The sequence below is a fragment of the Petromyzon marinus genome, chromosome 63, assembly GCF_048934315.1.
Source record: "Petromyzon marinus isolate PM22_M1 ecotype Great Lakes invasive population chromosome 63, UKy_Petmar_22M1.pri1.0, whole genome shotgun sequence".
NCBI classification, from domain to species: domain Eukaryota; kingdom Metazoa; phylum Chordata; class Hyperoartia; order Petromyzontiformes; family Petromyzontidae; genus Petromyzon; species Petromyzon marinus.
The window spans coordinates 5314867-5339193 of record NC_133729.1 but is presented as its reverse complement, the minus strand read 5'-3'; the positions used below and the strand labels follow the sequence as shown (position 1 = coordinate 5339193).

Here is a 24327-nt window from a genome sequence, read left to right as displayed (position 1 = left end):
ATAAAAAAATAAAATAAATGTAATCACGACCCATGTCCAGTGACCACGCCCTCTAACCCGATTGTCTAAGCTGTCGTGTTAATCCAATTTGGTTAGCTGTGCGTGGAACTGTGACCCATTTCTAACAGGGGGTCCTTGCCGAGTTGACCAGCCTTGATTCAAGCAAGCCTGACTACTGTTACTAAAGACATGGGTCCTAGTTGGATGTAAACATGTGAATATTTTTGCATAGCTGGTGTATATTATTTTCTCATTGTATAGCATTTTCAATTTGTGATTATTCACGTGATGGCGCTTTGTGTAAGCAAAAACAAAATTGACTGGACTTGACCCTTTAGAGTTGAGTAGGTCATGTGGCAGTTGTGAGGCCTGGTGTGGGTAGGTAACTAAAGACAATGATCCCCCGTATAGCCTTGACAGTGGAGTAACTCATGCAGCCAGCTATGGCTCTAGGATTTGGTGTTACATGTTATTTATCCAGTTTATTGTAAAAAAAAATTCGGTCACAGTCCCCGTGATCACTGTTACGTTGCAATTATGGCTTTAATTTTTGATTTTGAAAACGTTTTTTGGTTTGGACATGTATGTTTGGGTGTAGTACGGAGTTAGACTGATGGCCTTAATCTAAGTTGTCTTGTGGTTGTTGTTGTTTGACTTGCATCCCACTGGGATTTTTTTGCACACAGCGTTGGTGTACGGTACTTTTTCAGGAATGTTTTGCTATTTTTTCATGGATTTTCTGTTTTGCACAGTCACATAGTCACTTTAAGATGTTTTATTGTTCATGTTTTTGGTTTTTTTGTTTGTTATGGTTGTACCCGATTCAAGAGCCGAATGGCTCACAGGGCTATACCACTATACATAAACTAAACAGTCAAAAACAGGGGACAAGTACTGTTAATGAGCACCTATAAAGGCCCGCACAGCGCACGAGGGGGTGGGTAGCCAACACCACGCCCGGCCGCCTTTGTCTCCTCAGCGGCAATTATTACACAGCACCAGGTACCTATTTGAGGCTGAGTCCACCTAGGGGCGGCCCAGGTAATCGTCACTGGTGTTGGCCGTGAGCGGGAACAGAACTCGGGCGGCCGGGTTCGTAGCAGTGGCATTGGTAAAAGACATCTTGAGGACACGAAGGCAAGGCCGTACCAACGATTCATAACAAATGTGAGAGAGGAATATACGTGGTGGGTTGTGCAATGATCATGACAATTTCAACTAATGGCAGGCTCGGAGGAGCGAGCAACCACAGGTAGGCAGCCACGAGGTTCGTCGGCGCCAATAATTGCCCAACATCTGCAATACTCAGGTAAGGCCCACTGAAGTTTATAGCCCTTTTTCAGAAGCGACCTGGCCACAAATGATAGCTCAGTTGAAGTGGCTTATCGGGTGGAAATTTATAACAGACAAATACTCTAAAGCGCATTTTGATTCTAAATGTGGTGGGGAAAACCGGAAGTCCCCAGAGAAATCCAAGCGACCACGGGGAGCACATGCACACTCCAAATATTCAGGCGTCAGGGTCAGGATTGAACCCACGACCTCCTGCATACCAGGCAAGGGAGTTAACATCTCGCCACCCGGATGTACTGTAAAGGGCAAACAAGAAAACAAAAGAAATGGTCTTCACAACTGGCAAATATTTAAAAACATTTTATGTATAGAAAAAAGGCGATAAAAACCAAACAACACAACAAAAAAACGTGTTTTGCAAAGCGGTAAGCGGGCAAGCTAAACAATCGGGTCAGCCGTCGGTCCGAAGATTACGCTGGACGGCTCATCCGAGTGGGGGGCAAACACGTGGACACTTTGACTCCGCAGGGAGCCGACGACCAAATCACCCAGAATGTGCCCAATATGATCAGATCTCAGAAGCTTAGCAGGTTGCAGCCTGGTTAGTGCCTGGATGGGCAACCACCATGCAGGGAATCAGTGGTGGTAGGCTGCTGCGGGGCTATAGTGTAAGCAGAGGCAAGAGCAGCAAAGTCCATTAGTCTGCCGGTAGGGGGGCGATGGTTGCTGCTGTGTAATCTCAATTGAGTAAAGTGTAATTCATCAAGACACCCGAATGCTGAAAAATGAACTGAAATTTACTAAAAGATTTCAGAATTTGGATCACGAAGCCAGCACACGATAGCCTTCTCTTGCGAATGATGTCACAAGATCTTTACTATCCACTGAGTGATGCAGCCGGCGCTTAGCATATGAACACTTATAGTATTAACCAGGCCGGCTTGCTAGATTTCAGCTGGGAACGTCTGCAACAAGCGGCGGTCTACGCTAACCTGAGCCATGTCACCTAACCGGATGCAGACCTCCGGTCCCTGTGGTACACCAAACATGACCTCTACGTCACAGAGTTGAAGGTGTGATCGCCAGAGTGGCAACCCAAGAAAATATATTTGTACGTGGGCTACACATTTTTGTTGTCAGCAAGTGTCTGCTTGGTGAAAATGATATAAAATTATGTGACAGGGTTTATGTGACGCCACTGTGCTGCACCCCAGGAGGGCAAAGCTTTTGGTCCTGGGTCTGTTAGTTACAAGAAATTGAAAATGTTGCACCTCTCTATTGCAATAATTTTTTTAATACGCAGCGGCCAGTCACAACAATAATAATGCAAATTACCAATGCATAATTGTTTAGTATTACATATAGCGTCATCGTTCATCCAAATAGCATCTCCCAATCTCCTTGCGAACCACAAAGCTGGAAGGCAGCAATCACGCATGGAGCCGGCACTACCAACAATTTCCCAAGCTCTGCGGTCCTCTATATATTTAGATGTTTTCTGCCAATTGATGAGCGTTTTAACATGTGGGAGGAAACCGGAGCACCTCGGAGAAAACCCACCCGTGCGAGGGGCAACACTCGATTCAGTAAAGATATATTCTGTTCATACTTTGCATTACTCCCTTTTTCTGGCGAGCCAGGGTTTGGCTCCTCCTTGATTACCACGGGAAGGAAGTTTTGCAAAATGTGTGCGGTGATCCACGAACCCTTACTGCCTTCACAGTGATGGATTGCAGGCCACGTGCATAGTCACCACCGCACAGATGTTGTAACATGGCCACACAAGTAAATATAAGGCTTTACCTGTTCGCAAAAAGGTAACATTTAAACATTTCTTAAGCTTCAGCCGGTGGTTGTGAAACTGAAGGGGCATCCGCACTAGAGGTGGGAGACCGCTTTGCACACGTGGCCACCTTCACAGCTCTCCAAAGTCACCACCGCTCAAACAACATTGCTGCTCTTCCTAGCGCTGCACGCTCACTACCGTACCGCTCCCCCGAACACAATGCAAAGGGTCCATTCGGAGGACTGGCCAAACAAGGAGCAGAGATATCACTCACAAACCCTGAAGGTGATAATTCAAACGGCCTCCCTTGCCCTGTCTCCACACTCCTGCACTGCACTCGCTACATTATCAGCAGAAGGGAGTGCAGAAATTTACATAGTTTTAATTGTAGCCGGTGTGAACTCACCTTTGATCAATTACACTTATATAATTGTGTACTCTGCTAATTGCTACTGAGAGCCAGGTGCGTTTTTGTATTATATGAGAAGGCAATGATGACTAGGGATAGGACGGCGAGCCCCACATGCACTGGAGAGCACGGGGCACGCCCCCGATATAAATTTAGGCAGACTCCGTGCTGAACACTTTGAAATAACGTTTAGCCGTTCGATAAACCTCTGGTGCCCAGCTGCTGTGGAGTCGCCCACTTCTCCGGAGGATAGAACACAACACGCAGTATCTACTCGTCTCCGAACTTTTTTGTCGGTCTACTTAGCTAACGTGTCCCCCTCGTTAGAATCTGCAGGACAGGGACAGGGCGGATCGGCTACATGATGTACGAGTCTGACAACTAAGCTCCCCACCTTCACCACCCCGCACTGACCAGCACGGTCAAATAACCCTCACGAACCGCATGGCATGGAGAGGCCATCATCCAGCGGCGGACTGACAAATAAGCCGTGCATGCAGTGGTTCACTACATCATCCTATTAACTACACACATTGACCTCCAAGCGGTGCTTGACCAAAATGATGCGAAAACTCCACTTCACCAGATGGTAATTTGTGCAGCGAAGTGACCGGACACAAATCGGTGCACACATCACCGGGGTAGCCGTGTGTTTTGGCATCAGTGACGTGGCGTGGTTGGCACCGTGTCCACTACCCCCCCCACCCCACCCCCTTCTCTTAAGCTGAATGCCTGGACCCCTCCGGCTCATAGGTCTGGAGCAGCTGCACCGCATGCACACTCGATAAAGAGATCACACAGGGATCTACACTTAATGTTTGGATCATGCAAGCTGGCTCGGTTCATCAACACCAGAGGTCAGAAGCCTGCGGCTCCGGAGACGCATGCGGCTCTTTAAGGACTGCTTCGTGATGTTATTTATTCAGGACCACCGTCTCGTATTCACATGTATTGCAGCTCTTCAAATATTGCATTTTTACCGAATTCGAAAAAGGCTCTTATTGTTATTTTGGTTTCTGACCCCTGATCTACACCAATGTCAAATTCACTTCCTGGCTCTCTGCTTCTCTGCCTCCGTGCTGAGCGAGGAGAGTTCCACCTAAAGACCCGGACCATGGAGCCTGGAATACAAAACCAGCACTCCAGATTCTTGGGTATAGAGACTGGATTCAGGATGCTGGAGTCCAGAATCTGGATTGTGGATTATGGTGTAGGTCTCCCAGATGTTGACCTTAACCTACCTTGACACTGACCCAGCCCATGACGTTTAAGCCTTGACCTAGAATAAAAAAAAATTGGCCGCTCGTGCACCCTGGAGTCCAGAGTATGCAGTTAGAATCCAGCGGTCCACCTTATGTGTGCACGTATGTAAAACCTTTTTCGCACCATACATAGCCAACCGTGCTAATCGGAGGTGTGGGGGAAGGACAACCAAACTGAACGTAAAAACCGATTGTAAATAAATGAGATTTCAAGCTATATGATTTAAAAGCGCATCACTTCAGTGGCTTCCTAATATCGGAAGAGCTTTGCTGATTGCTGCAGAAGCGCATCTGCACAAGCGCAATACGTGGAGTCTTTGTTCGCTGGTGAGTTAAAAGCCATCACTGCGAGCGATGACAGTTCGCGCGATGGTTTATGCCCCTTGACGAGATACCACCCATTGGAAGTGTTTGTATAATGCAGGTCATTTTGTGCAACATTAAACTTGATTTGCGCGCAACGATCTGTTTTTTTGTGGAGACACTGTTGTTGTTGTTCACGAATGCGAGTTTATTAATTGTGCTTGTGCACTTCTGAATACTTAGCTTTGATGAAGGACCATTGCCCGAAACGTGACCTATCGTATACTTTTCCTATTAAGGCCTCGGTGTTATTCGTGAACTTCTTTAAAATATTTTTTGTTGAGGCGTTATTGACGGATGTGACATTTTCTGTTCAATGTTTTTGCCCATTAAACTGTTCAATCAATTTTTTTTAAGTTACTTTCTGGTGTACTCACTCAGCGGGAGGGGGTGGGCGGGGGGAGTGGGGCAGCACGGCCAGCCAACGTGAGCAACCACGGCGGAATTAAGCCAACACCCAGCAAGACCAAAGCACCAACTCAAAGACTCTGCCGTAGCAACAGCATCAACCGCAAACGATTCCGAGTTGGTGTGAGAGTGGCCCGGTGTAACGTTATCTTCAGAGTGATCTAGAATTTGTAAGGAACCCACGGCGGGGTGGCGGTCAATTTGGCGACAGTGGAGTGGGCGGGCACTTAGTGTGTACGACACTGCTGCCGATCTCGTGGCTCAGGGGATCCCGGCTAAGCGATTCTCACCAAGCAAATTTGTCTCTTGAGCGAGGGCACGGAGTGACCGATTCACAATCCCCCGGGTGCTGGACAATAGGATATTTCGATGCCGTGGCGGCCATACATTAGGAAAATAGCTGAGCTCGGATATTTTTGCAGGGTAAAAGGAGCTCTGTAGAGAGGAGCACGCACAATTATAGCAACATAAGCCTTGAGAAAAGAAAAAAAAACCCTACATTAATGACTGCGTCAATGTAGAGCTGCATTGACGAATATGTGTGTGTGATCAATTACGCCTCGGTTGTAGTTTGGATTGTTAATCTGGACACCTTTGAAATACTGGAAAAAGAGCTTCATAGCCCATTGGATTCCTACAGTCTAAATAAAGATTCTGATTCTGGTCGCTGACCATTCCAATGAAATAGAGAATGCATGAAATGTAGGTGTCTGTAGCCAATAAGACAATCCCATCGTTTTTGGGTGTTAGGCCACGTTATAGTTTTATGCCAAATGTACCACCCGACAAGAATGCCACGTTTACTCAGTGTAACTCAATAACCGAGTACCAAACTGAGAACCACAGCAGCGCTAGACTAATGCCGGCGACTGAGAAGTGAGCTCCGAGGTTAGGCTACGTAATTTTCAGAACCAAATTCCAGAACCCAATTGCTGCTAAATTCAGCCATTCGAAAAATGTTTTGTCAACTCTCGAGTGAGAGACCCGACAGAAGAATAATCGGCGCATTGGTAAACACTCGTACACGTGACCATTGACCTGATTTTGGCTTTTATCTGCTGGTGGAAGGTCTCGCAAAATAAATTTGGCCAAATTACCGAAAAAATCAATTACGCTTCATAATAATGGCGGCGAAAACCCACGCGCTAAACCGACGACGGCATTTACTCCTTAACTCAGTGACGCTAGAAGCCCGGGGCTGATTAGAGAACGCCAGCGCTGGCGCGGGGGGCCTAAACCCTCTTGACCTTGGACACCTTGGTCGGCTTCTTCCCCTTCGCGATGGCCTTGGACACCGACTTTCCCACCGAGGTCTTCACGGACTTCTTGGAATGCTTGACCTTCTTGTTCTTCTCCTTGAGGCTCTTCTGCTTCTGCTCATTCTTCTTCTTCTTCTTTTTCTCGGTTATGCCCCTCAGCGCCTTGGGCTCGGCCTTCACCACGCTCTTCTTGCCCACCGGCTCGGAGGAGGTGGGGGCGGGAGGCTTGGATTTTCCCTTCTCTTCCGCCGCCTTCTTCTCCAGCTTGTTCTTGTTCAGCTGCCGGAAAATGAGGTGAGAACACTGAGAGACTCGCACACACACGAGGTGGAGACACGAGCTCAAGAATCAGCTGACAGCCCAGTGGGACAATCCAATCGCACTGGAGACACACACAGGGTGGACATGCAGTATAGTACGGGACACACATCGGTCCTCAGTGTAAATGTAGACAGAATTCCGTTCTTTCGAGGACCACCTGTGGATTTGTAGTCAAGTCTCAGTCTGCTGACTTAACGTAAGTCAGCATATTTCATTTTAATCACAAAATGAAATGCACAAAGACTCAATTCACCAATTCGTTTACTTTGCAACGGAGACAATCAAATGCAGTTGTCATGTTGGCAAACGTGCCAATTGATTCGGTTTTTCAGCAACACCAGAATGCTGCAAAGCCCAATAAAATCTTTGACAAATTCCAACATAACCCAGAGTTGCCGGCCGGCCGGCCCCACTTACCTTGAAGGAGCCGTTGGCGCCCGTGCCCTTCACCTGCAGGAGTGTGTCATTCTGCACCAGTGCCTTCACCGAGTACTTGAGGTAGGTGCGCCCGTGCTCCTGGTCGAACCAATCCACCTTGCGCGCCTCGGCGTACACGCGGGCGAGCGATGAACCGCCTCGCTCACCCAGCGCGCGGATCACGTCGATCACCAGCCGGCTGTACTTTCCCGGCTGATTCTTCTTCTTCTTTTTCTTCTTGCCGCCGGCGACACTACTGCCGCCGCCGCCGCCGCCACCGACGTGCAAGTAGGGCGGCTTGGCGGGAGACGACTTGACGCCCACCTTGATGGCCACCTTGGCCTTCCTGGCCTTGCCCTTCCTGGTGGCGACGTTCAGGTCCTGGGCGTGCGCCTCAGCGTGGAGCTCGGGCGCCGCCGGTGCCACCTCCAGAGAGTCCATTGCTTCCACTGAGGACATCAACACCACCACTACGACTGCTGCAATAACGGGGGGGGGGGGGGGGCCGGGGGGGTGTGTGATCGCGGCGACACGGACAAGAAGCAGCAGCAACAACGACGTCGTCCCCATGTAGCCTTCACCAGATTGGGAAAGTGCTGTATAGACCATGCACCTTTAGTAGCTTTACGTGGCACACAAAGGGGGCAGGCGGTCAACTCCCCGCCCCCCCACGACGGACCGCATTTGTCTCCCCAGTGCTGCTGTTTACACACCGCACCAAGTACCCACTTGAGGCCGAGTTGACCTAGGGGAGGCCCAGGACTGGTTCAAATATTCGCCACCAATTATTAGTCCTGGGGTGGCCGGATTCATAGCGCCGTGCGCTAACGACTGCACTACCACTCCCCGTACACACACACACACGCGCGTACACAAAGAAAACAAAATACCTTTGGTGCAAATGCTGTGAGCGAGTACCAATGGCGGCTGGCATGGCACACGAGGAGGTGGTGGATGATGACTCGCACCACCACACCCGGCCACCTTTATCCCCCCAGTACACACTACACTCGTTTAAGGCTGAGTCTACCTAGGGGGAGGCCCGTGACCTATCAGATATATACAACTAACGGTCGAATCCATGCTCATTGTGCTCAGCCCCGGGTCCCGCTATGACCCATTTCATGCGATTCCACGCCTGACTTCCTACAAACCTTACGTAACGAGAGAGCAACATCGCGTTGTGCACCGCAACGCGGAGTAACGCAAGCGCAACGCCACGCTGGTGTAACGTAACGCATGGGGAGGAGGGGAGGGGAGGGAGGAGGGGGGTAACGTAGCAGAGAATAAATTAACGCGGCGTTAACTGCGTCACGACGCGAATCGTCGAGTCTCCCGCAAACAAACAAAAAAAATCCAGCACGGCAAACTCCGCCTCGCCCCGAGCGCGCTTTCCACGTTCCTATGGCCGAGACCTCGCCTCTCAACAATTGCATCGCCGCGCAAGAAGCACCGCCCCCGCCCCCCCCTCACCTTGGAAGTGTCAAGGGGGGCCCGAGGAGACGACGAAGAGGAGGAGGAAGAGGAGGAGGCGGAGAAGACGAAACAGCGGAGACGCGAGGACGTTTGGACGCGCTGCGGTGAGGTAAACAGCCACCCCCCAGCGACAGCTGAGACGCGCGCTCCCATTGGCTGAGAGCTTGAGACCAGGGAGGTGAGACGCGCGCTCCCATTGGCTGAGAGCTTGAATCCAGGGGGGTGAGACGCGCGCTCCCATTGGCTGAGAGCTTGAGACAAGGGGGGTGAGACGCGCGCTCCCATTGGCTGAGAGCTTGAGACCAGGGGGTGAGACGCGCGCTCCCATTGACCGGGGGATTTGAGATCAGGGGGTGATGCGCGAGCTCCCATTGGCCGGGAGATTTGAGATCAGTGGGTGATGCGCGAGCTCCCCATTGGCTAAGGGCTCGGGACGATGAGGGGGAGGGGGGAGCTGTTGCGGTGGGATGAAGACGCGCGCTCTCATTGGCCAGGAGCTTGACACGAGGGATGAGACGCGAGCTTCCATTGGCTGCAGTGAAGGTGAAAGCTGGGCCTTCTCATTGTCTGAAATGAGAAGAGCAGCAGAAGCTGAACTGACGTTAAGAATCGCGATCCGAGAATTTAAAAAGTCTAATCGATTCGCCCCAAAAGGAAACCTGAGCTCAATTCTCGGCCACGGCTCAATTCACTTCATCAAACCGCCCTTACCAGCGTGGTGAAGTATGTCCAAACAACCCCCGCAAGACTGACAATATTCGCGGCGGCTGGGGGGGGTGTGGCTCTTAATCCGTCAAAGTTATCGATTTCTAAATCTAACCTACGAATAATAGAATCGCGTGGGATCGGAACTCAATGCGCGCCTCCCCACAAACCGAGAATCGATTCGTTCGCGAACTTCATTGTCACCGGGAATCGATCCACACCACCTCGGCGGCCTGCGCAACTCCCGTATGAGAATCTGTGAGGCAAACCACGCCGTCGTCCACACTCGCGGCTGCAAACAACCACCAGCAATCATCATCGCCATCGGGCAGCATGCGGTATCGTCATCGTCGTGGTGGTCACGGTGTTGGAGGTTGAGGAGGTTGGTGAAGAGACAGCCTCATTAACCCACCCCGATCTGCGCTTTCCCGCGCATTCTCACGTTCATTCAACTCGCCTCCATCCACCAACAGCTGCGTTACAACAAGTCCCGACTCCTGCGCAGGTAACCCACCACTGCCGAGTGAGAGGGGCTGCCCTCATCACTCACCACCTCACTCGCTTACCAACCCACTCACCACCTCACTCACTCACCAACTCACCACCTCACTCACTCACCACCTCACTCACCACCTCACTCACCAACCCACTCACTCACCAACCCACTCACCACCTCACTCACCACCTCACTCGCTCACCAACCCACTCACCACCTCACTCACTCACCAACTCACCACCTCACTCACCACCTCACTCACCACCTCACTCACCAACCCACTCACCAACCCATTCACTCACTACCTCACTCACCAACTTACCACCTCACTCACCAACCCACTCACCACCTCACTCACCACCTCACTCACTCACCAACTCACTCACCACCTCACTCACTACCTCACTCACCAACCCACTCACCACCTCACCACCCCACTCACCAACCCACTCACTCACCACCCCACTCGCCACCTCACTCACCACCTCACTCACCAACCCACTCACCACCTCACTCACCAACCCACTCACCAACCCACTCACTCACCACCTCACTCACCAACCCACTCACCACCTCACTCGCTCACCAACCCACTCACCACCTCACTCGCTCACTCACTACCTCACTCACCACCTCACTGACTCACCAACTCACCACCTCACTCACTACCTCACTCACCAACCCCCTCACTCACTACCTCACTCACCACCTCACTGACTCACCAACTCACCACCTCACTCACTACCTCACTCACCACCCCACTCACTCACCACCCCACTCACCCACTCACCAACTCACTCACCACCTCACTCACCAACCCACTCACCACCTCACTCACCACCTCACTCACCAACCCACTCCCCACTCACCACCTCACCAACACACGCTATGCGCAGGGGTTGTGTGTTCCTCCTGTACCCCCCCCCCCCCATGAACGTGAACCCATCGATTCCTGCGCATCTCGCACGCAGCTAGTCGACTCCTCCAACCGTGTAATGTTGAGGACTCACCGCGCTGTTTAAGGGGCCGTCCATAAATGACGTCACGCGACTTTGGACGATTTTTGACCTCCCCCCCCCCCCCTCGTCACACGGTGTCACAAAAAGTCAGACTCCCCCTCAAATATGACGTCACAAAGTTTTGCCCCCCCCCCCCCAAAAAAAAACATGCTTCAAATCGCTTTAAACTATTGTCATTGTAGTGCGTATTTAATGAGGCGCCGCACTGATGTAGGATAAAACATTTTTTTAAGTCTATTTAATTAAGTAGAATGTATGTTCTTGGTTCTTTCGGTAAAGTCACGTTGAAGGGAAACAATAAAACAATAAAATATATATAAAACAATAAAATTCTCACGACGTTTCGACTGCAACACAAGCAATCATCATCAGGTAGTGAAAACCAACGGCAAGAACATGCCTGCTTGTGTTGCAGTCGAAACGTCGTGAGAATTTTATTGTTTTATATTTGTTTTATTATTTTATTGTTTCCCTTCAACGTGACTTTACCGAAAGAACCAAGAATATGAATCACTGCAGTCACGAAAGCTTTAAATCAAAATTTAAGTAGAATGTGTCTATATTTATTTAAAGTTGTGCATATTTACGTGACGTCACATTTCTCAAACCCCCCCCCCCCCTCGTCACACATTGTCACAAATGTTTGACCCCCCCCCCCCAGGTGCGTGACGTCATTTATGGACGGCCCCTTGTCGCACCCACACACGATGCTCAACCACAACCATCACGCTACGTGCCGGTCACACCAACGCAAAGACCCCCCCCCAATATTTTGTGCTGTAAATCCTTTTAATTCACAGACCTTTGAGGCAAGTGTTGTTAGCGAGTTGAAACCTATATACTGTATTTTAAAAAAAAACACGGTTTTTCGCAAATACGTATATCGATGTGTCCAGCAATGCACAACGGGTTAAACTGTCGACTAAGAAATGAAAGGAGCTGCCATAGAGCTGTAATAGTTAGCATACGGGAATTGCAATCGGAGGTCGTCGGCTCGATTCCGTGAACCATTCTCATTCTTCCGGTTCACCCTTGGTGTAGTGTGGTTCGGTATGGTGCGGGGTGGTGTGTGGTGTGGTGCAGTGTGGAGCGGTGTGGTATGGGGTGGTGTGGTTCTGCGTGATTTTGTGCGGTGGTGGTGTTGGTGGTGCGGTGCAGGGATTGGCGCGGCGTAGTGCATTGTAGTGCTGTGTGCTACGGTGTGGTGTGGATCTGTGTGTTGCAGGTTTTCTCCGTGTGGTGCCGCGCGGCGCCGTTGGACTGCGCCGCGATGGGCATGAAGGAGGCGAGGAGGTTGTTCCCGCTGCTCGGCGTGGACGGCGTTGTACGCCTCTTCGCGCTCGAGCTCGGCTCGGACGAGCCCGACCTGGCGCTGCTCTCCATCGTGCTGGGCTACGTCGAGCACCAGCTCACGGTGGCCGCCGCAGCCCGTGCCGCTGCCACGGCAGCCGCCGCCCCACCGCCGGGAGAGGCGGTCGAGGAGGAGAGGGAGGAGGAGGAGGAGGAGGCGGCGTGCTCATTCCCGCCCGTTCCGTGGCAGCCCGTGGAGGCGCTGCGCTGCCGCTTCGTGAGCCACGTGCTCGGCACCGTCGACCTGACGCAGTTCCGGCGTGGCGCGGGTGGCGGCTCGGGCCGCGAGCTCGTGAACAAGGTGTCGGACGTGGTGTGGGGCACGCTGCACCGCTCCTACAACAAGGACCGTGCGCACATCCACTCGCTCTACAGCTACCTCACCGGTAGGACGACGGGGACAGCCGCTGTTTCGCTACAGTGCCGGTGGCGACGCCTCGGCGCTCGCGCCAGGCTGGGTACACTTCACGTGAAGTGGCTAAGGCTCGCCGATGGAGGTAGAGGCGGCGGTATGGAGGCTGGGGTGTGCGTTGCCAACCGAGTTGCACGGTTGGCTACGTACGGTGAAAAATAAGTCAAACTTGCATACATACATACAAATTGGGTTTGGGTGAAGTTTGAGGGATGCGTTGATGGTTTCGGCGATGATGGTGACAAGTTTGTTGATGAAGTCGGTGCTGAAGGAGGCTGTGAGCTTCAACGATGCTTGTGGATCATTGTGATTGAGGCACCAGGCTGCTGCTGGGATGGAGGAGGTCTTTGAGGACTTTCCTGAGGTCGCGAGGGCATCCCGAGGCAGTTTTGATGTGAGTTTTGATACAGGAGGTGCGTGAATCAAGACCGAGCTTGTTGGCTATCTTGCAGGCCGCTCTGTAACGGGTCCGGTCGGTGGTGAGCCCACTGTGGGAGTAGGTTCGTTCCGATCGCCTCCTGAATCACTCAGCGTGGATTTGATTAGCGGATATCTAGAGTCATGCAATGATGTGTGGGGTGATTAGAGGTCTGAGAGTCCAGCCAGTTTTGGTCAACGCTGTCCTGAGATGAGCTTCTCTCTGATGGGCGCAAACGCACAGTTTGCGTGAAGGGGATAAGAGAGTGGGAAATTCGATGCCATGGAGAATGCTCAGGTAGTGGGTAGCTTTGATGACGAGAGGCCTGGGTGATTGTGGAGAAGTGACGATCAGGTGGTCGGTCAGAATAGCTGACTTGGAACGACCCGATCGGAGAGAAGTCAACAGCCAAGATCAGATTCAATGAAGAGGTGCTCATGGTGACATTTGGATTGGTTAAGCGGTTGTAATTGCCACATTATGGCATGAGCCAAAGTTGCCTCGAGACGGGGCAGTTGAAGTCGCCTGTGAGCACCAACCATTTGGTCACGTTGGAGAGAAAAAAAAGTCTGAAAGTTCATTAAAGAAGCTGATCCTGCCTTCAGGAGAGTCGTAGATTAGGATGAGTGAAAAGCTGGTTGTTCTGGTGGCGAAGATGTTACCTACCTCGCCTGGTATACAGGAGGTCGTGAGTTCGATCCCGACTCTGACCTCCTTAGCTGACCATGCTATTCGCACCTTCAATTAGCACGGTTGGCTACACGCGGTGCGCATTAAGTTCAACATGCATAGTTGGAGCTTGCGTGTTCTCCCCGTGGAGGCGTAGATTTTTCTCCGGATCATCTGGTTTTTCCCTCCACATTTATAAACATGCGTTTAAGAGTATTTGGCTGCTATACATTTATACGTGATAAGCCACTTCATTGAGCTATGATTTGTGGCCCAGCTCGCTTTAAATGCTATACGAATGAAGATGCTGTGTGTGTGTGATGGTGATTACATTGTGCATAATACATAACAATGATCCGGTAATGAGTGAATGCCTATACTGATGATTCGCCGCCTCCCCCCATCTCCCCCCGCTGCCATGTGCCGGCGCAGGCTTTGAGAAGCCCGTGAATTTTTCGGGAGCGAAGCTCGACGCGTTCGGCGTCGCGTTCGCCGTGTCGGCCGCGTGCCAGGCCCTGGGCCTGCGCGACGTTCACCTGGCGCTGTCTGAGGACCACGCGTGGCTCGCGTTCGGCCCCGTCGGCGAGGAGACGGTGGAGGTGACGTGGCATGGCAAGGGCAACGAGGACAAGCGCGGACAGACGGTGGACGCCGGGGTCGCCGAGAAGGTGAGCCTCTCGCGGGGACGGGGCTGAGGCTCTGAACCGGGAGCTGAGAAGACACTGCCAAGAGCCGTGGGTTTAATGATGTACGTATGTATGTTGAACTTCTTTCGCGCCCTGCGTAGCCGACCGTGCTTATCGGAGGTGTGGGGGTAGGACAACAAACTAAATACAAGAAGCACTTTTTAAGAAAGAAGTTTTCAATCTAGATGATTTAAAAGTGCATAGCTCCGGTGGCTTCCTAATATCGGAAGGAAGAGCACGCGATGCAGTCATTGTCTTTATTCAATGGCTTGTCAAAAGCCACTGCGATTTTGCGTGATGGTTTATGTTCCTTGATGAGAAAATGATGGGTTGTGCCGTGAGGCTGGATTTGTAATGCGCACTGTTTTCATACTGGGGGGGCGGGGGGGAAACGCGTATAGAAGGCAGCCAGAACCGGCACCAGCAATTGCCCGAGCTCTGTGTTCCCACGCTGTGATGTTTGCCCAACAGATGTGGCTGTACCTGAACGGGGCGTATCTGCGGTGCACCAGGAAGATGGAGGTGGCGTGCATGGTGGCGGCCATCAACCCGTCCATTGACAGCCACACCGACAGCCTGGAGCTGTGCCAGCTGCAGCAGGTGGGAGCCTGCCGATGGCCGCCATTGGCGCTGCCCACGAGCCATTACACCAACACACACAAAATAATTATGCTCGATATCATATTGGAAAACATGACGTGCATTAAAAAATCCAATTAAATTCTGAAAGTTCTTGAAAGATTTTTCCACCATTATCCTCGCCACTACCGTCATCGGCAGTGGCTTTTTTGTGTTTGTTCTTCCCCCGCACCTCTGACTAGCACGGTTGGCTACGTACGATGAAAAAGGAGTTCAACATACCTAAGAGATGTGGTTATAAGCTAATGTTGTAGGCGAACGTGTAGACGTGTGGAATTAGTTGCGATTTGAATGCAGTTAAAAGTTAAACACGGGGGAGTCTGTGAGGGTCGCGATGATGTCAGCTCAGCAGGGGCTCGGTGTCACACTGACGAGAATCACTCGGTGAAGCCCTCGATGTGCACGTGGGAAAAGTGAAGTCAGTTTTCTGGGATCCCACCCCTTCCTCTCAACGTGTTTCACATTCTACTCTGCTCATCATCACAGCTCGCTCTTGGACCCCCTCCTCCTCCCATTCTCTGCGTCTATGCCTCTATACCGCGACTCTGTGTTTATTGAGTGGCACCCTACAACTCACCTACTCATTCACTTAATCACTCACCTAATAACTCACCTAATCACGCACCTGCTCACCTATTCACTCACCTAAACTACTGACGTACCTACTCACCCACTCATTCAGAACTTCCTACTCTTCTCTGGGTCTACGCCTCTATAGCGCAGTGGCTTAAGTTTAACGGTGAAATGAATACCACCGGGCGGTGTTACCTTGAAAATAGCAAACTTGAATTCTGAGTGGAACTCCGATGATCTTGTTTGTGCTTTATTCCACAGAAACTCCTGTGGCTGCTCTATGACCTGGGCCACCTGGACAGGTGAGCACATCTCTTGGTTTGGTTTGGTTCGGTGCCATGTGTCATCTGCCTGTGTCCGCGAGTGGCTTTGTGTGTGTGTACACTGATCCATGCAGGGTCTCTGCGTGTCTCTATGTGTCTCTGCGTGTTTGTGTTACTGTGTGTGTACACTGTGGGGAGCGGTAGGGTAGCGGTTAGTTCGTTGCGCAACAAACCCCACAACCTGAGTTCAATTCCCACTCATGGCCAACACCAGTGACGATTATCTGAACCAGTCCTGGTCGTCCCCTAGGTCAACTTAACCTCAAATGAGCACCTGGTGCGGTGTGTAAATGTCGTCACTTGGGAGACAAAGGCGGCCAGGCGTAGTGCTGACCACCCACCGCCTCGTGTGCCGGACCGGCCTTCATAGGTGCTTGCGAACAGCACTTGCTCCGATGGTCTGTCAAGGCTTCACGGGGGATCTTTGTCTTTGTCCATGTAGGTATCCCATGGCGCTAGGCACGCTCGCCGACCTGGAGGATATGGAGGCGACGCCAGGCCGACCCGAGCCCCTCGCCCTCTATCAGCAGGTGCACCACCGAACTCTTGAGCGCGACGAATACACGGGCAACGCATCCCCACTTCCTTTCTCTCTGCGGTCTTTTTTAAAGCTGCGTGTTGTCCACACAGCTTCGCGCCGATTGCGACATCGGCGTCGCGATTTATCCGGATCTCTCAAAATGAAAAATAATTAGCGATCTACTGACCGGATGGCTCTTGCAGGTCGATGATTCCCAAAGCCATTTGTACTTAATTCACAGGTTAATTCCCTCTTAACGGAGGGATCTAGCGCGGTGTCGCCTCTACCACGGTGTAGCCTCTGCACCACTGGGTTATCCGATGTCACAGAGGGTGCTCAGTACTAGCAGACACTCACATTTAAATCACAATGAGATGCTGAGCCGTCCGTTCTTCACGATAACTTAACTTGCAATCGCATATTTTGTCTGCCCGTAGACTAACATTGCGCATTTGATATACATCCTTGTCAGTTTATGTATCTGTTTAATGTTTATTCTACCCAAGCCGACTTGTGCTACACGGAATTTATTTCGATGTAAAGCTTTCGTGACTGCAGGGATTCGTATTCTTGGTTCTTTCGGTAAAGTCACGTAGAAGGGAAATAATACAAATAAAACAATTAAATTCTCACGACGTTTATATTGCAACACAAGCAAATCATCATCAGGTGATAATCATCAGGTGATGGTCATCATCAGGTGGTGATGATTGCTTGTGTTGCAATCGAACGTCGTGAGAATTTAATTGATGATGATCATCATGATGATCATCATGTTGATCATCATCAGGTGATGATGATTGCTTGTGTTGCAATCGAAACGTCGTGAGAATTTAATTGTTTTATTTCTATTATTTTATTATTTCCCTTCTACGTGACTTTACCGAAAGAACCAAGAACACACAATTTATAATTTCACATAAATTAATCTTCGTGCAATATTTTCGATTGCTCACGTGTGACACTCCAGTTGTTTTGGTTCCGATGTCTGTTTGCTTCAGTTGCTGCAAACGTTACATTATTTAAACTTGATTTGAAGCTTTCGTGTCTGTGCAGGAACTACTCTTTGGTTCTTTCGGCGAAGTCACGTAGAAATAAAAGAAGTGTGTTCTATTAATTATTTCATTTTATTTCTACGTGAATTTTTTACCGAAAGAACCAAAGAGTTCCATTATTTGTTTTGCTCTCGTCAATTTTGGTGACCCGGGTCCCGCTTTTGCAAGTGAGGCACCTCTATCCAGGTCTCGTGATTCTCACCTGATTAATACTAAATAAACTTAGACTCAGACGGCTCCGGTATGGCTTTCACGAGTGTGTGCATTCCGCTCATGAGATTCCTGTATTGGAATGTTGAACCAAGCTGCCCTTGGTCTCTATCGACTTCCCCGCCACAAATGTTATCCTTATCGTTCACAATGGACATGACTGAAATTTATGGGAGGGTTCCTTTGTCCAAAATCACATGAAACCAAATACATAATGACACGTAGATTTGCATTGCTCGTAATTCGTTTCTTTTGTGTTAGATCGGGTCAGGATAATGTACATTTTTTTGTTTTCTATCAAATCCAGGAAGTCAAATTTGATAACAAATGGCGCGTTGTTAAACGCTTGTACAACTGATCATTTTATTTGGTCGTGTCGGGTGGCGCAGGGTCTTCTGACACAAATTTGACCAGATCATTACGTGGAATGAGAGGGTTCAATGCGTGCACGAGATGGTTAACTGAAGGAATGTGGTTAAGAGACCATCACCAACCCAAAAAGACCGGTGTCGCCAAGTCCGGTCAAATAAAACCGCCCCCACAACGCACACGGCGTGATATGGTGGAGGCCTTATCCAGCGGTGGCTTGACAACGGGAGCAGTACGAGTGCAGGAGTCACGTTTTCGGGAGAATCCGTGAATTATTGTAACCCATCATTGGCTGCGATTATTATATTTCTTTTTCACCTCGCAGGCAATCGGTACGGCCCAAAAGTTCTACCGGAACCAGCACGTCTACCCGTACCTGTACCTGGCCAGCTTCCACCAGCGCCACCGCCACCTGCGCAGCGCGCTGCAGGCCTGGGGCGAGGCAGCCAGCGTGGTGCAGACGTGAGTTGTCGGCGAGCCACGCCGGCCCGAAACCCACAGTACTGACCTGCAGTACTCACCTGTGTAGCGCTGTACTTAACCGCAGTGTTAACTGGCAGAGTACTGACCCATAATACTGACCGGCAGTAATTACCTGCAGTACTGACTCGCAGTCCTGATCCGAAGTACTAACACGCAGTATTAACTCACAGCACTAACCCACAGTTCTGATCTGCAGTACTAACCCGGAGCACTACCCCGCAGTCCTGACCCACAACACTAACCCGCTGCACTGGCCTGCGGCACTGACCCGGGGTACTGACCCGCATCCCTGACCCGCATCCCTGACCCGCAGCACTAACCTACAGCACTAACCTACAGCACCAACCCACAGTACTAAGCTATAGTACTAACCCGGCCGTGTTTGTCAGGCAGTGCTGTGTCAGGAAGTGCCGGGGAGTGGTGGTGTAGCGGTTAGTGCGCTGCGTTACGAACCTGGCGACCCGCGTTGGATTCCCGCTCACGGTCAACATCGGTAACAATTATCTGAACAGATCCGGGGCCTCCCTTAGGTCAACTCAACCTTAAATGAGTTAACTGGTGTGGAGTGTCATAAACATCAATACTGGGGAGACAAAGGCGACCGGGAATGGTGTTGCTCACCCACCTCCTTGTATGCATTGTTGGCCTTTATAGGTGCTCGATAACAGCACTTGTCCCAAGTGTCTCCGATTTGGACGGTTAGCTACGTATGGTGCAAAAGAGTTCAACATGGCAGGCAGTGCTTACCTGGACCACCCAGACATTTAGTGAGAAAGTGGTGAAGACTTTGCCAAGGTATCTCGAGACACAGCCACCGCACACCGAGTTCCTCCAAAGCACACCGAGTTCTGGATATCATGGACTGAGGTTTCCCTACCACACGCTGAGTTCCGGATATCACGAACTAAGGTTTCTATGGCACATGCAGCCATTGTGGACATGGTCACCTGCACCAACTCCCGATTTTCATTCAGTGGGCAAAACAGATGGGGGAAAAGGAGGCAGAGCACTGTGTGAGCCAGTTTGTGATGGGCCTTGTGTCCAGTGTGTGATGGGTCTGGGGTGCCGCGGTGGCAAGATTTGAACTGCCTCGCCTGGTATGAAGGAGTGTTTTGGCTGCTATAAATGACCACGGAAAAGCCACTGTTGATCTATCATTTGTGGTCAGGTGGCTTCTGAAAAATAGCTACATATCTCAGTGGGCCTTTCCTGGTAAACTAAAAATAGTTAAAATAGTGTAACATTCCTTTTGGGTTTTCCCCACCTGTCCGTGCTATCCCCTGTTCCAAGTTCAGGACTAAAGACCTTCGCTTTATCCTCTGCTCATGCCTGACCAGCGGTCTCTGTAAACATGCCCAACGTCTCTGAGCATCGTTGTGAGATACAGTCCCGTTGTAGACGTCAGGTAAATGCATTTCGTTGTATTCTTCCGTAGCGTGAAGGGCCACGGCAGTCCGTGCGTCGGCGTTCGCAATTGGTCAAGGCGCGATGCTCTCTCTCTGTCTTGGCAGCTACAACTATAACCGGGAGGATGAAGAAATATACAAGGAGTTCTTTGACATCGCCAACGATGTGATCCCGAGCCTGCTCAAGGAGATGGCGAGCAGCGAGGAGGAGGTGGAGGCAGAGGGTAGCGAGGGCAAGGTAGCTGCCCGCGCCATGCTAACCACACTGGCCAGACCTTCCTGCCACACCGCCAACTGGGCCACACCGCTAACCCGGGCATCCCGGCCACGCCACCATCTCAGCCACCCCTTCACCCAACAGCCACACCTCCACCCCGGCCACACCTCCACCCCGGCCACCCTAGCTGGCCACACTGATACTTCTGATGCTGCTGCTATCGCTGTTGATCCGATGCTGCTGGCCGTGCCAGGACGGTGCGGTGGGAGCAGCGGGGAAGGCGACGGGGCTCCACGACCCCTGGGCGTTCGCGCACCTACTCCGCTTCTACGACGGCATCTGCAAGTGGGAGGAGGGCAGCACGACGCCCGTGCTGCACGTCGGCTGGGCCACCTTCCTCGTGCAGTCCGTGTCGCGCTTCGACAGCAAGGCACGCGCACACGAAACGCACGCACGCACGCGCGCAAAGATCCATCCATGTGACCTGAACAAAATGTTTAAATGTTTGAGGCAGATGCTGTTAGTGAGTGGCGGCTATAAAGCAGAATCAGAATGTTTATTTAGACTGGAGGAGGAATCCGATGAGCTGTGAAGCTCTTTTTCACAGATGGCCAGCAGCGGCGGGAGCTGCCAGCACGGCCCACTAGGGGTTGATGTGGCCAGCGCCACACGCGGTCACATTTGTCTGGCCAGTGCTGATGTTGACATATCGTACCGTGTACTCATTTGAAGGCCGAGTCTACCTAAGGGAGGCCTAGGACCAGTTCAGATATTTGTCGCCGTTGTTGGCCATACAAAACAAGATATATTATATTCTTAGCGAGCACCTTTTGATGGCCGACACAGGACATGGAGTGGGTGGCCATCACCACGCTTTTGTCTTCCAAGTGGCAAAGTTTACACATAACACGAGATATTACTTTGAGGCTGAGTCGACCTAGGGAAGGCCCAGAGCCGTTTCAGATAATTGTCACTGGTGTTGGCCGTGAACGAGAATTGAACTCAGGTCGCTGGGTTGATGGTGCCGCACGCTATACGCCACATTACCGCTTCCCACATACACACGTGCACGCATGTTCACACCCAGCTCGCAGCTTTTACAGGCTTTTGAGGCAAGTGCTTGTAAGTGATCAGCTGTCAAGGTTGGCACAGAACACGTGGGGATGGTGTGTCTAGCACCACACCTGATCGCCGTCATCTCTCCAGTGCTTATGTTTACACATCGCACCGGTTACTCGTCTAAGGTTGAGTTGACCAGGCGAGGCTCAGCAATTATACAGCTTTTCTCCCACTTATATTAGGCATGACCGGATAAAACTTGGATATACAGCTGCACAGTAGGAAAGTGCTGTTGGCGAGCACCTATGAAGGCCAGCAAGGCGTCTGAGGGGATCCTGATCTTTTCAACACACTGCAGTATTCATTTATGGCCGAGTTGACCTCGGAGAGGCCCAGGTCTAGTTCATATATTCGTTAATGATGTTTGGCTTGAGCGGAAATTGATTACAGGTCGCCAGGTTTGCAGCACAGTGCACTAACCGATGACATTACCACTCCGCCCAACTACCAGCACACAACCACATATACCTACACACCTAGCCAGCACAAACACACACACACACAAGAAGTTCCTTGCTCCTGCACTTGCACCGTGTGATGATCGGTTTAGGCACGGCAGCTGGTGACAGTGGAGTCTCAGGACCCAGAATCGGATTCGGACGAGAGCCAGGAGGAAGCCGGGGCTCGCGAAGATGGGGTCAGAGCTGCGGGCGGCAAAAAGGGGGCTGCGACGGCCGCGGCGGCGACAGCGTCGGCCGCGTCAGCGAGGGGCGGCCGTGACGAGGCAGCGGCAAGCCGCCGTGTGTCGCGCCAGAACTCTGGTGACGCAGCGCCGCCGGCTCCCTCGGAAGACGGCGATCGGGCCGCGACGTGTCACCAGCAGCTTCCCCCGCCCGTCCCCACCGCGACCGGCAACCCAGGCCTTGCCCTGCTCAGCGAGAAAATGAAGGGCATGAAGGAGCTGTTTGTGAGCGCCAAGCTCAACACGAGCGCCATCAAGCTGCAGCTGACGGCGCAGTCGCAGGTGCAGATGGGCAAGCGCGCCAAGCCGGCCGGGGGCGGCGGCGCAGGTGACTACGCCAGCCCAGCCGCCGGCAAGAGGCAGCGCAAGTTAGTCAGCTGAGCCACGTGTGGGCGCGAGGCTACATGGTTTGGCTGTCGGGTGGTGGAGGGTCTTGCCACATACATTTGGACAGATCATGATGTCGCCTCATCCAAAAATCAATAATGAATCAACATATTGGTTGCGAAAATCTACGTTTTCATTGGTCATATATAACTATATCTCAAGGCAAGGTGGATCTGAGACCATCACCAGCCTTAGTTTTAGTAAATTAGACATGTCCACCGCAGCAGACAACCTAATAGCCTCCACAGCATAGTCGGTCAGCAGAGCTCTTCATTCTAATATGTTTAAGAGCTAAATAAGTTTCAGGAGAGAATTGTATTGTTTTGCTATTCCTCCATTGAAGGAGTGCAGACTACAGTGGTTTACTATATGGTCCACTGGGCAAGGTTGCATGGCAGTTCGGCAAACCTTGGAATCGGTGGTTGCCACGGACCACTGGTGGTCCGCAAGACCTTTGTAAGTATTCCCTGGCACGTTTGTAGATAGGATTTTTTTTCACATAACCGTATTTTTTACTGCATTGGTGGGCCATAAAGTATGTTTGAGGGTAAACAAAGTTCCGTGAGCTCAGAAAGGGCCGAGAAAGTTTGGGAACCGATTTTATATGTTGTTATTGAGTACTGGTCACTCACCAGTGTGTCAAATTTATTTTGCAATGTAACATACACGTTTGTGCATTTTTTTTAAGATTGTATAGTACTAAATGTATGTGTGTGTATATATTAAATATAGCGGTAGTGTAGCGGTTAGCGCGCTGCGCTATGAACCTGGCGACCCGGGTTCGATTCCCGCTCACGGCCAACACCAGTGACGATTATCTGAACTGGTCCTGGGCCTCCCCTAGGTCGACTCAGCCTAAAATGAGTACCTGGTGCGGTGGATAAAAACATTGCCACTGGGGAGACATAGGCGGTCGGGCGTGGTGCTGGCCACTTACCCCCTCGTGTACCGTTCTGGCCTTCATAGGTGCTCGCTAACAGCACTTGCCCCTACAGTCTGTTAAGGCTATACGGGGGATCTTTTATATTAAATATATAAGCAGTTAGAGTAACACTGTTTGGTTTGCTGTTTAGTGATCCCTTATGCTTTTGAGTCAAGATTTTATGCTCACACCGTCTATCCAACAATACAATTCAACTGGGAAATATCAGAACACTGCCTCTTTCATGAAACATTAATGTGGAGATATTGTATACGTGTGTTTGTCTTATTTTTATGGTGCTTAATATTTTATTGATTCATAATTATGCCTATGTTACTCTAGTTCATTTTTTGGAAATAATCTTCCGTCCCGTTGAATAACTTTGACCTACGTTCTGATGTATATGGTTATGTTCGGCAAGTGGTTTTGCGGGAGAACTCTCCAGCTCCAAACTAATATATATTTTTTATATCTACGTATAGAGTAGCACTTATATTTTTTGTTTTTGAGTAGCCGCTGTTGTTAATGTTCTAGAAAAAACAATGCATTTGCAAAGACAGTACAGGGGACTTGCGGCCACAGGGGGTAATGACAGCAGAATTATAGGAAGAGACTCGGGGCCACAGGGGGTAATCACAGGTTAAGGGACAGATGGGAAGATCTAGGGTCTACG

The 24327-nt window shown here is 50.9% G+C and overlaps 2 protein-coding genes across 4 annotated transcripts; one reads left to right on the top strand and one right to left on the bottom strand.

The window, feature by feature from the left end:
- Window positions 1–1637: 1637 nt before the first annotated feature.
- Window positions 1638–9153, bottom strand: H1-10 (H1.10 linker histone). Of its 3 annotated transcripts, none has more exons than XM_076053882.1 (3): window positions 8992–9153; window positions 7519–7994; window positions 1638–7059 (listed from the first exon to the last, which is right to left on the bottom strand). In XM_076053882.1, the coding sequence occupies exons 2-3, from the start codon at window positions 7975–7977 to the stop codon at window positions 6754–6756; spliced, it is 765 nt and encodes a 254-aa protein (XP_075909997.1). In that variant the 5' UTR covers window positions 7978–7994; window positions 8992–9153; the 3' UTR covers window positions 1638–6753. The 3 variants fall into 3 exon arrangements, with proteins under 3 accessions (XP_075909997.1, XP_075909998.1, XP_032833430.2); XM_076053883.1 differs by having other exon boundaries at window positions 7519–7967; XM_032977539.2 differs by having other exon boundaries at window positions 7519–7997; window positions 8992–9152.
- Window positions 9154–9494: 341 nt separating this feature from the next.
- On the top strand, window positions 9495–24034 carry MEN1 (menin 1). Its single transcript, XM_032977480.2, has 10 exons — window positions 9495–10204; window positions 12440–12950; window positions 14496–14731; window positions 15221–15349; window positions 16223–16263; window positions 16727–16814; window positions 18764–18900; window positions 20433–20565; window positions 20798–20974; window positions 22214–24034. Exons 2-10 carry the CDS (start codon window positions 12485–12487, stop codon window positions 22724–22726), a joined length of 1920 nt encoding a protein of 639 aa, XP_032833371.1. The 5' UTR covers window positions 9495–10204; window positions 12440–12484; the 3' UTR covers window positions 22727–24034.
- The last annotated feature ends 293 nt before the right edge of the window (window positions 24035–24327 follow it).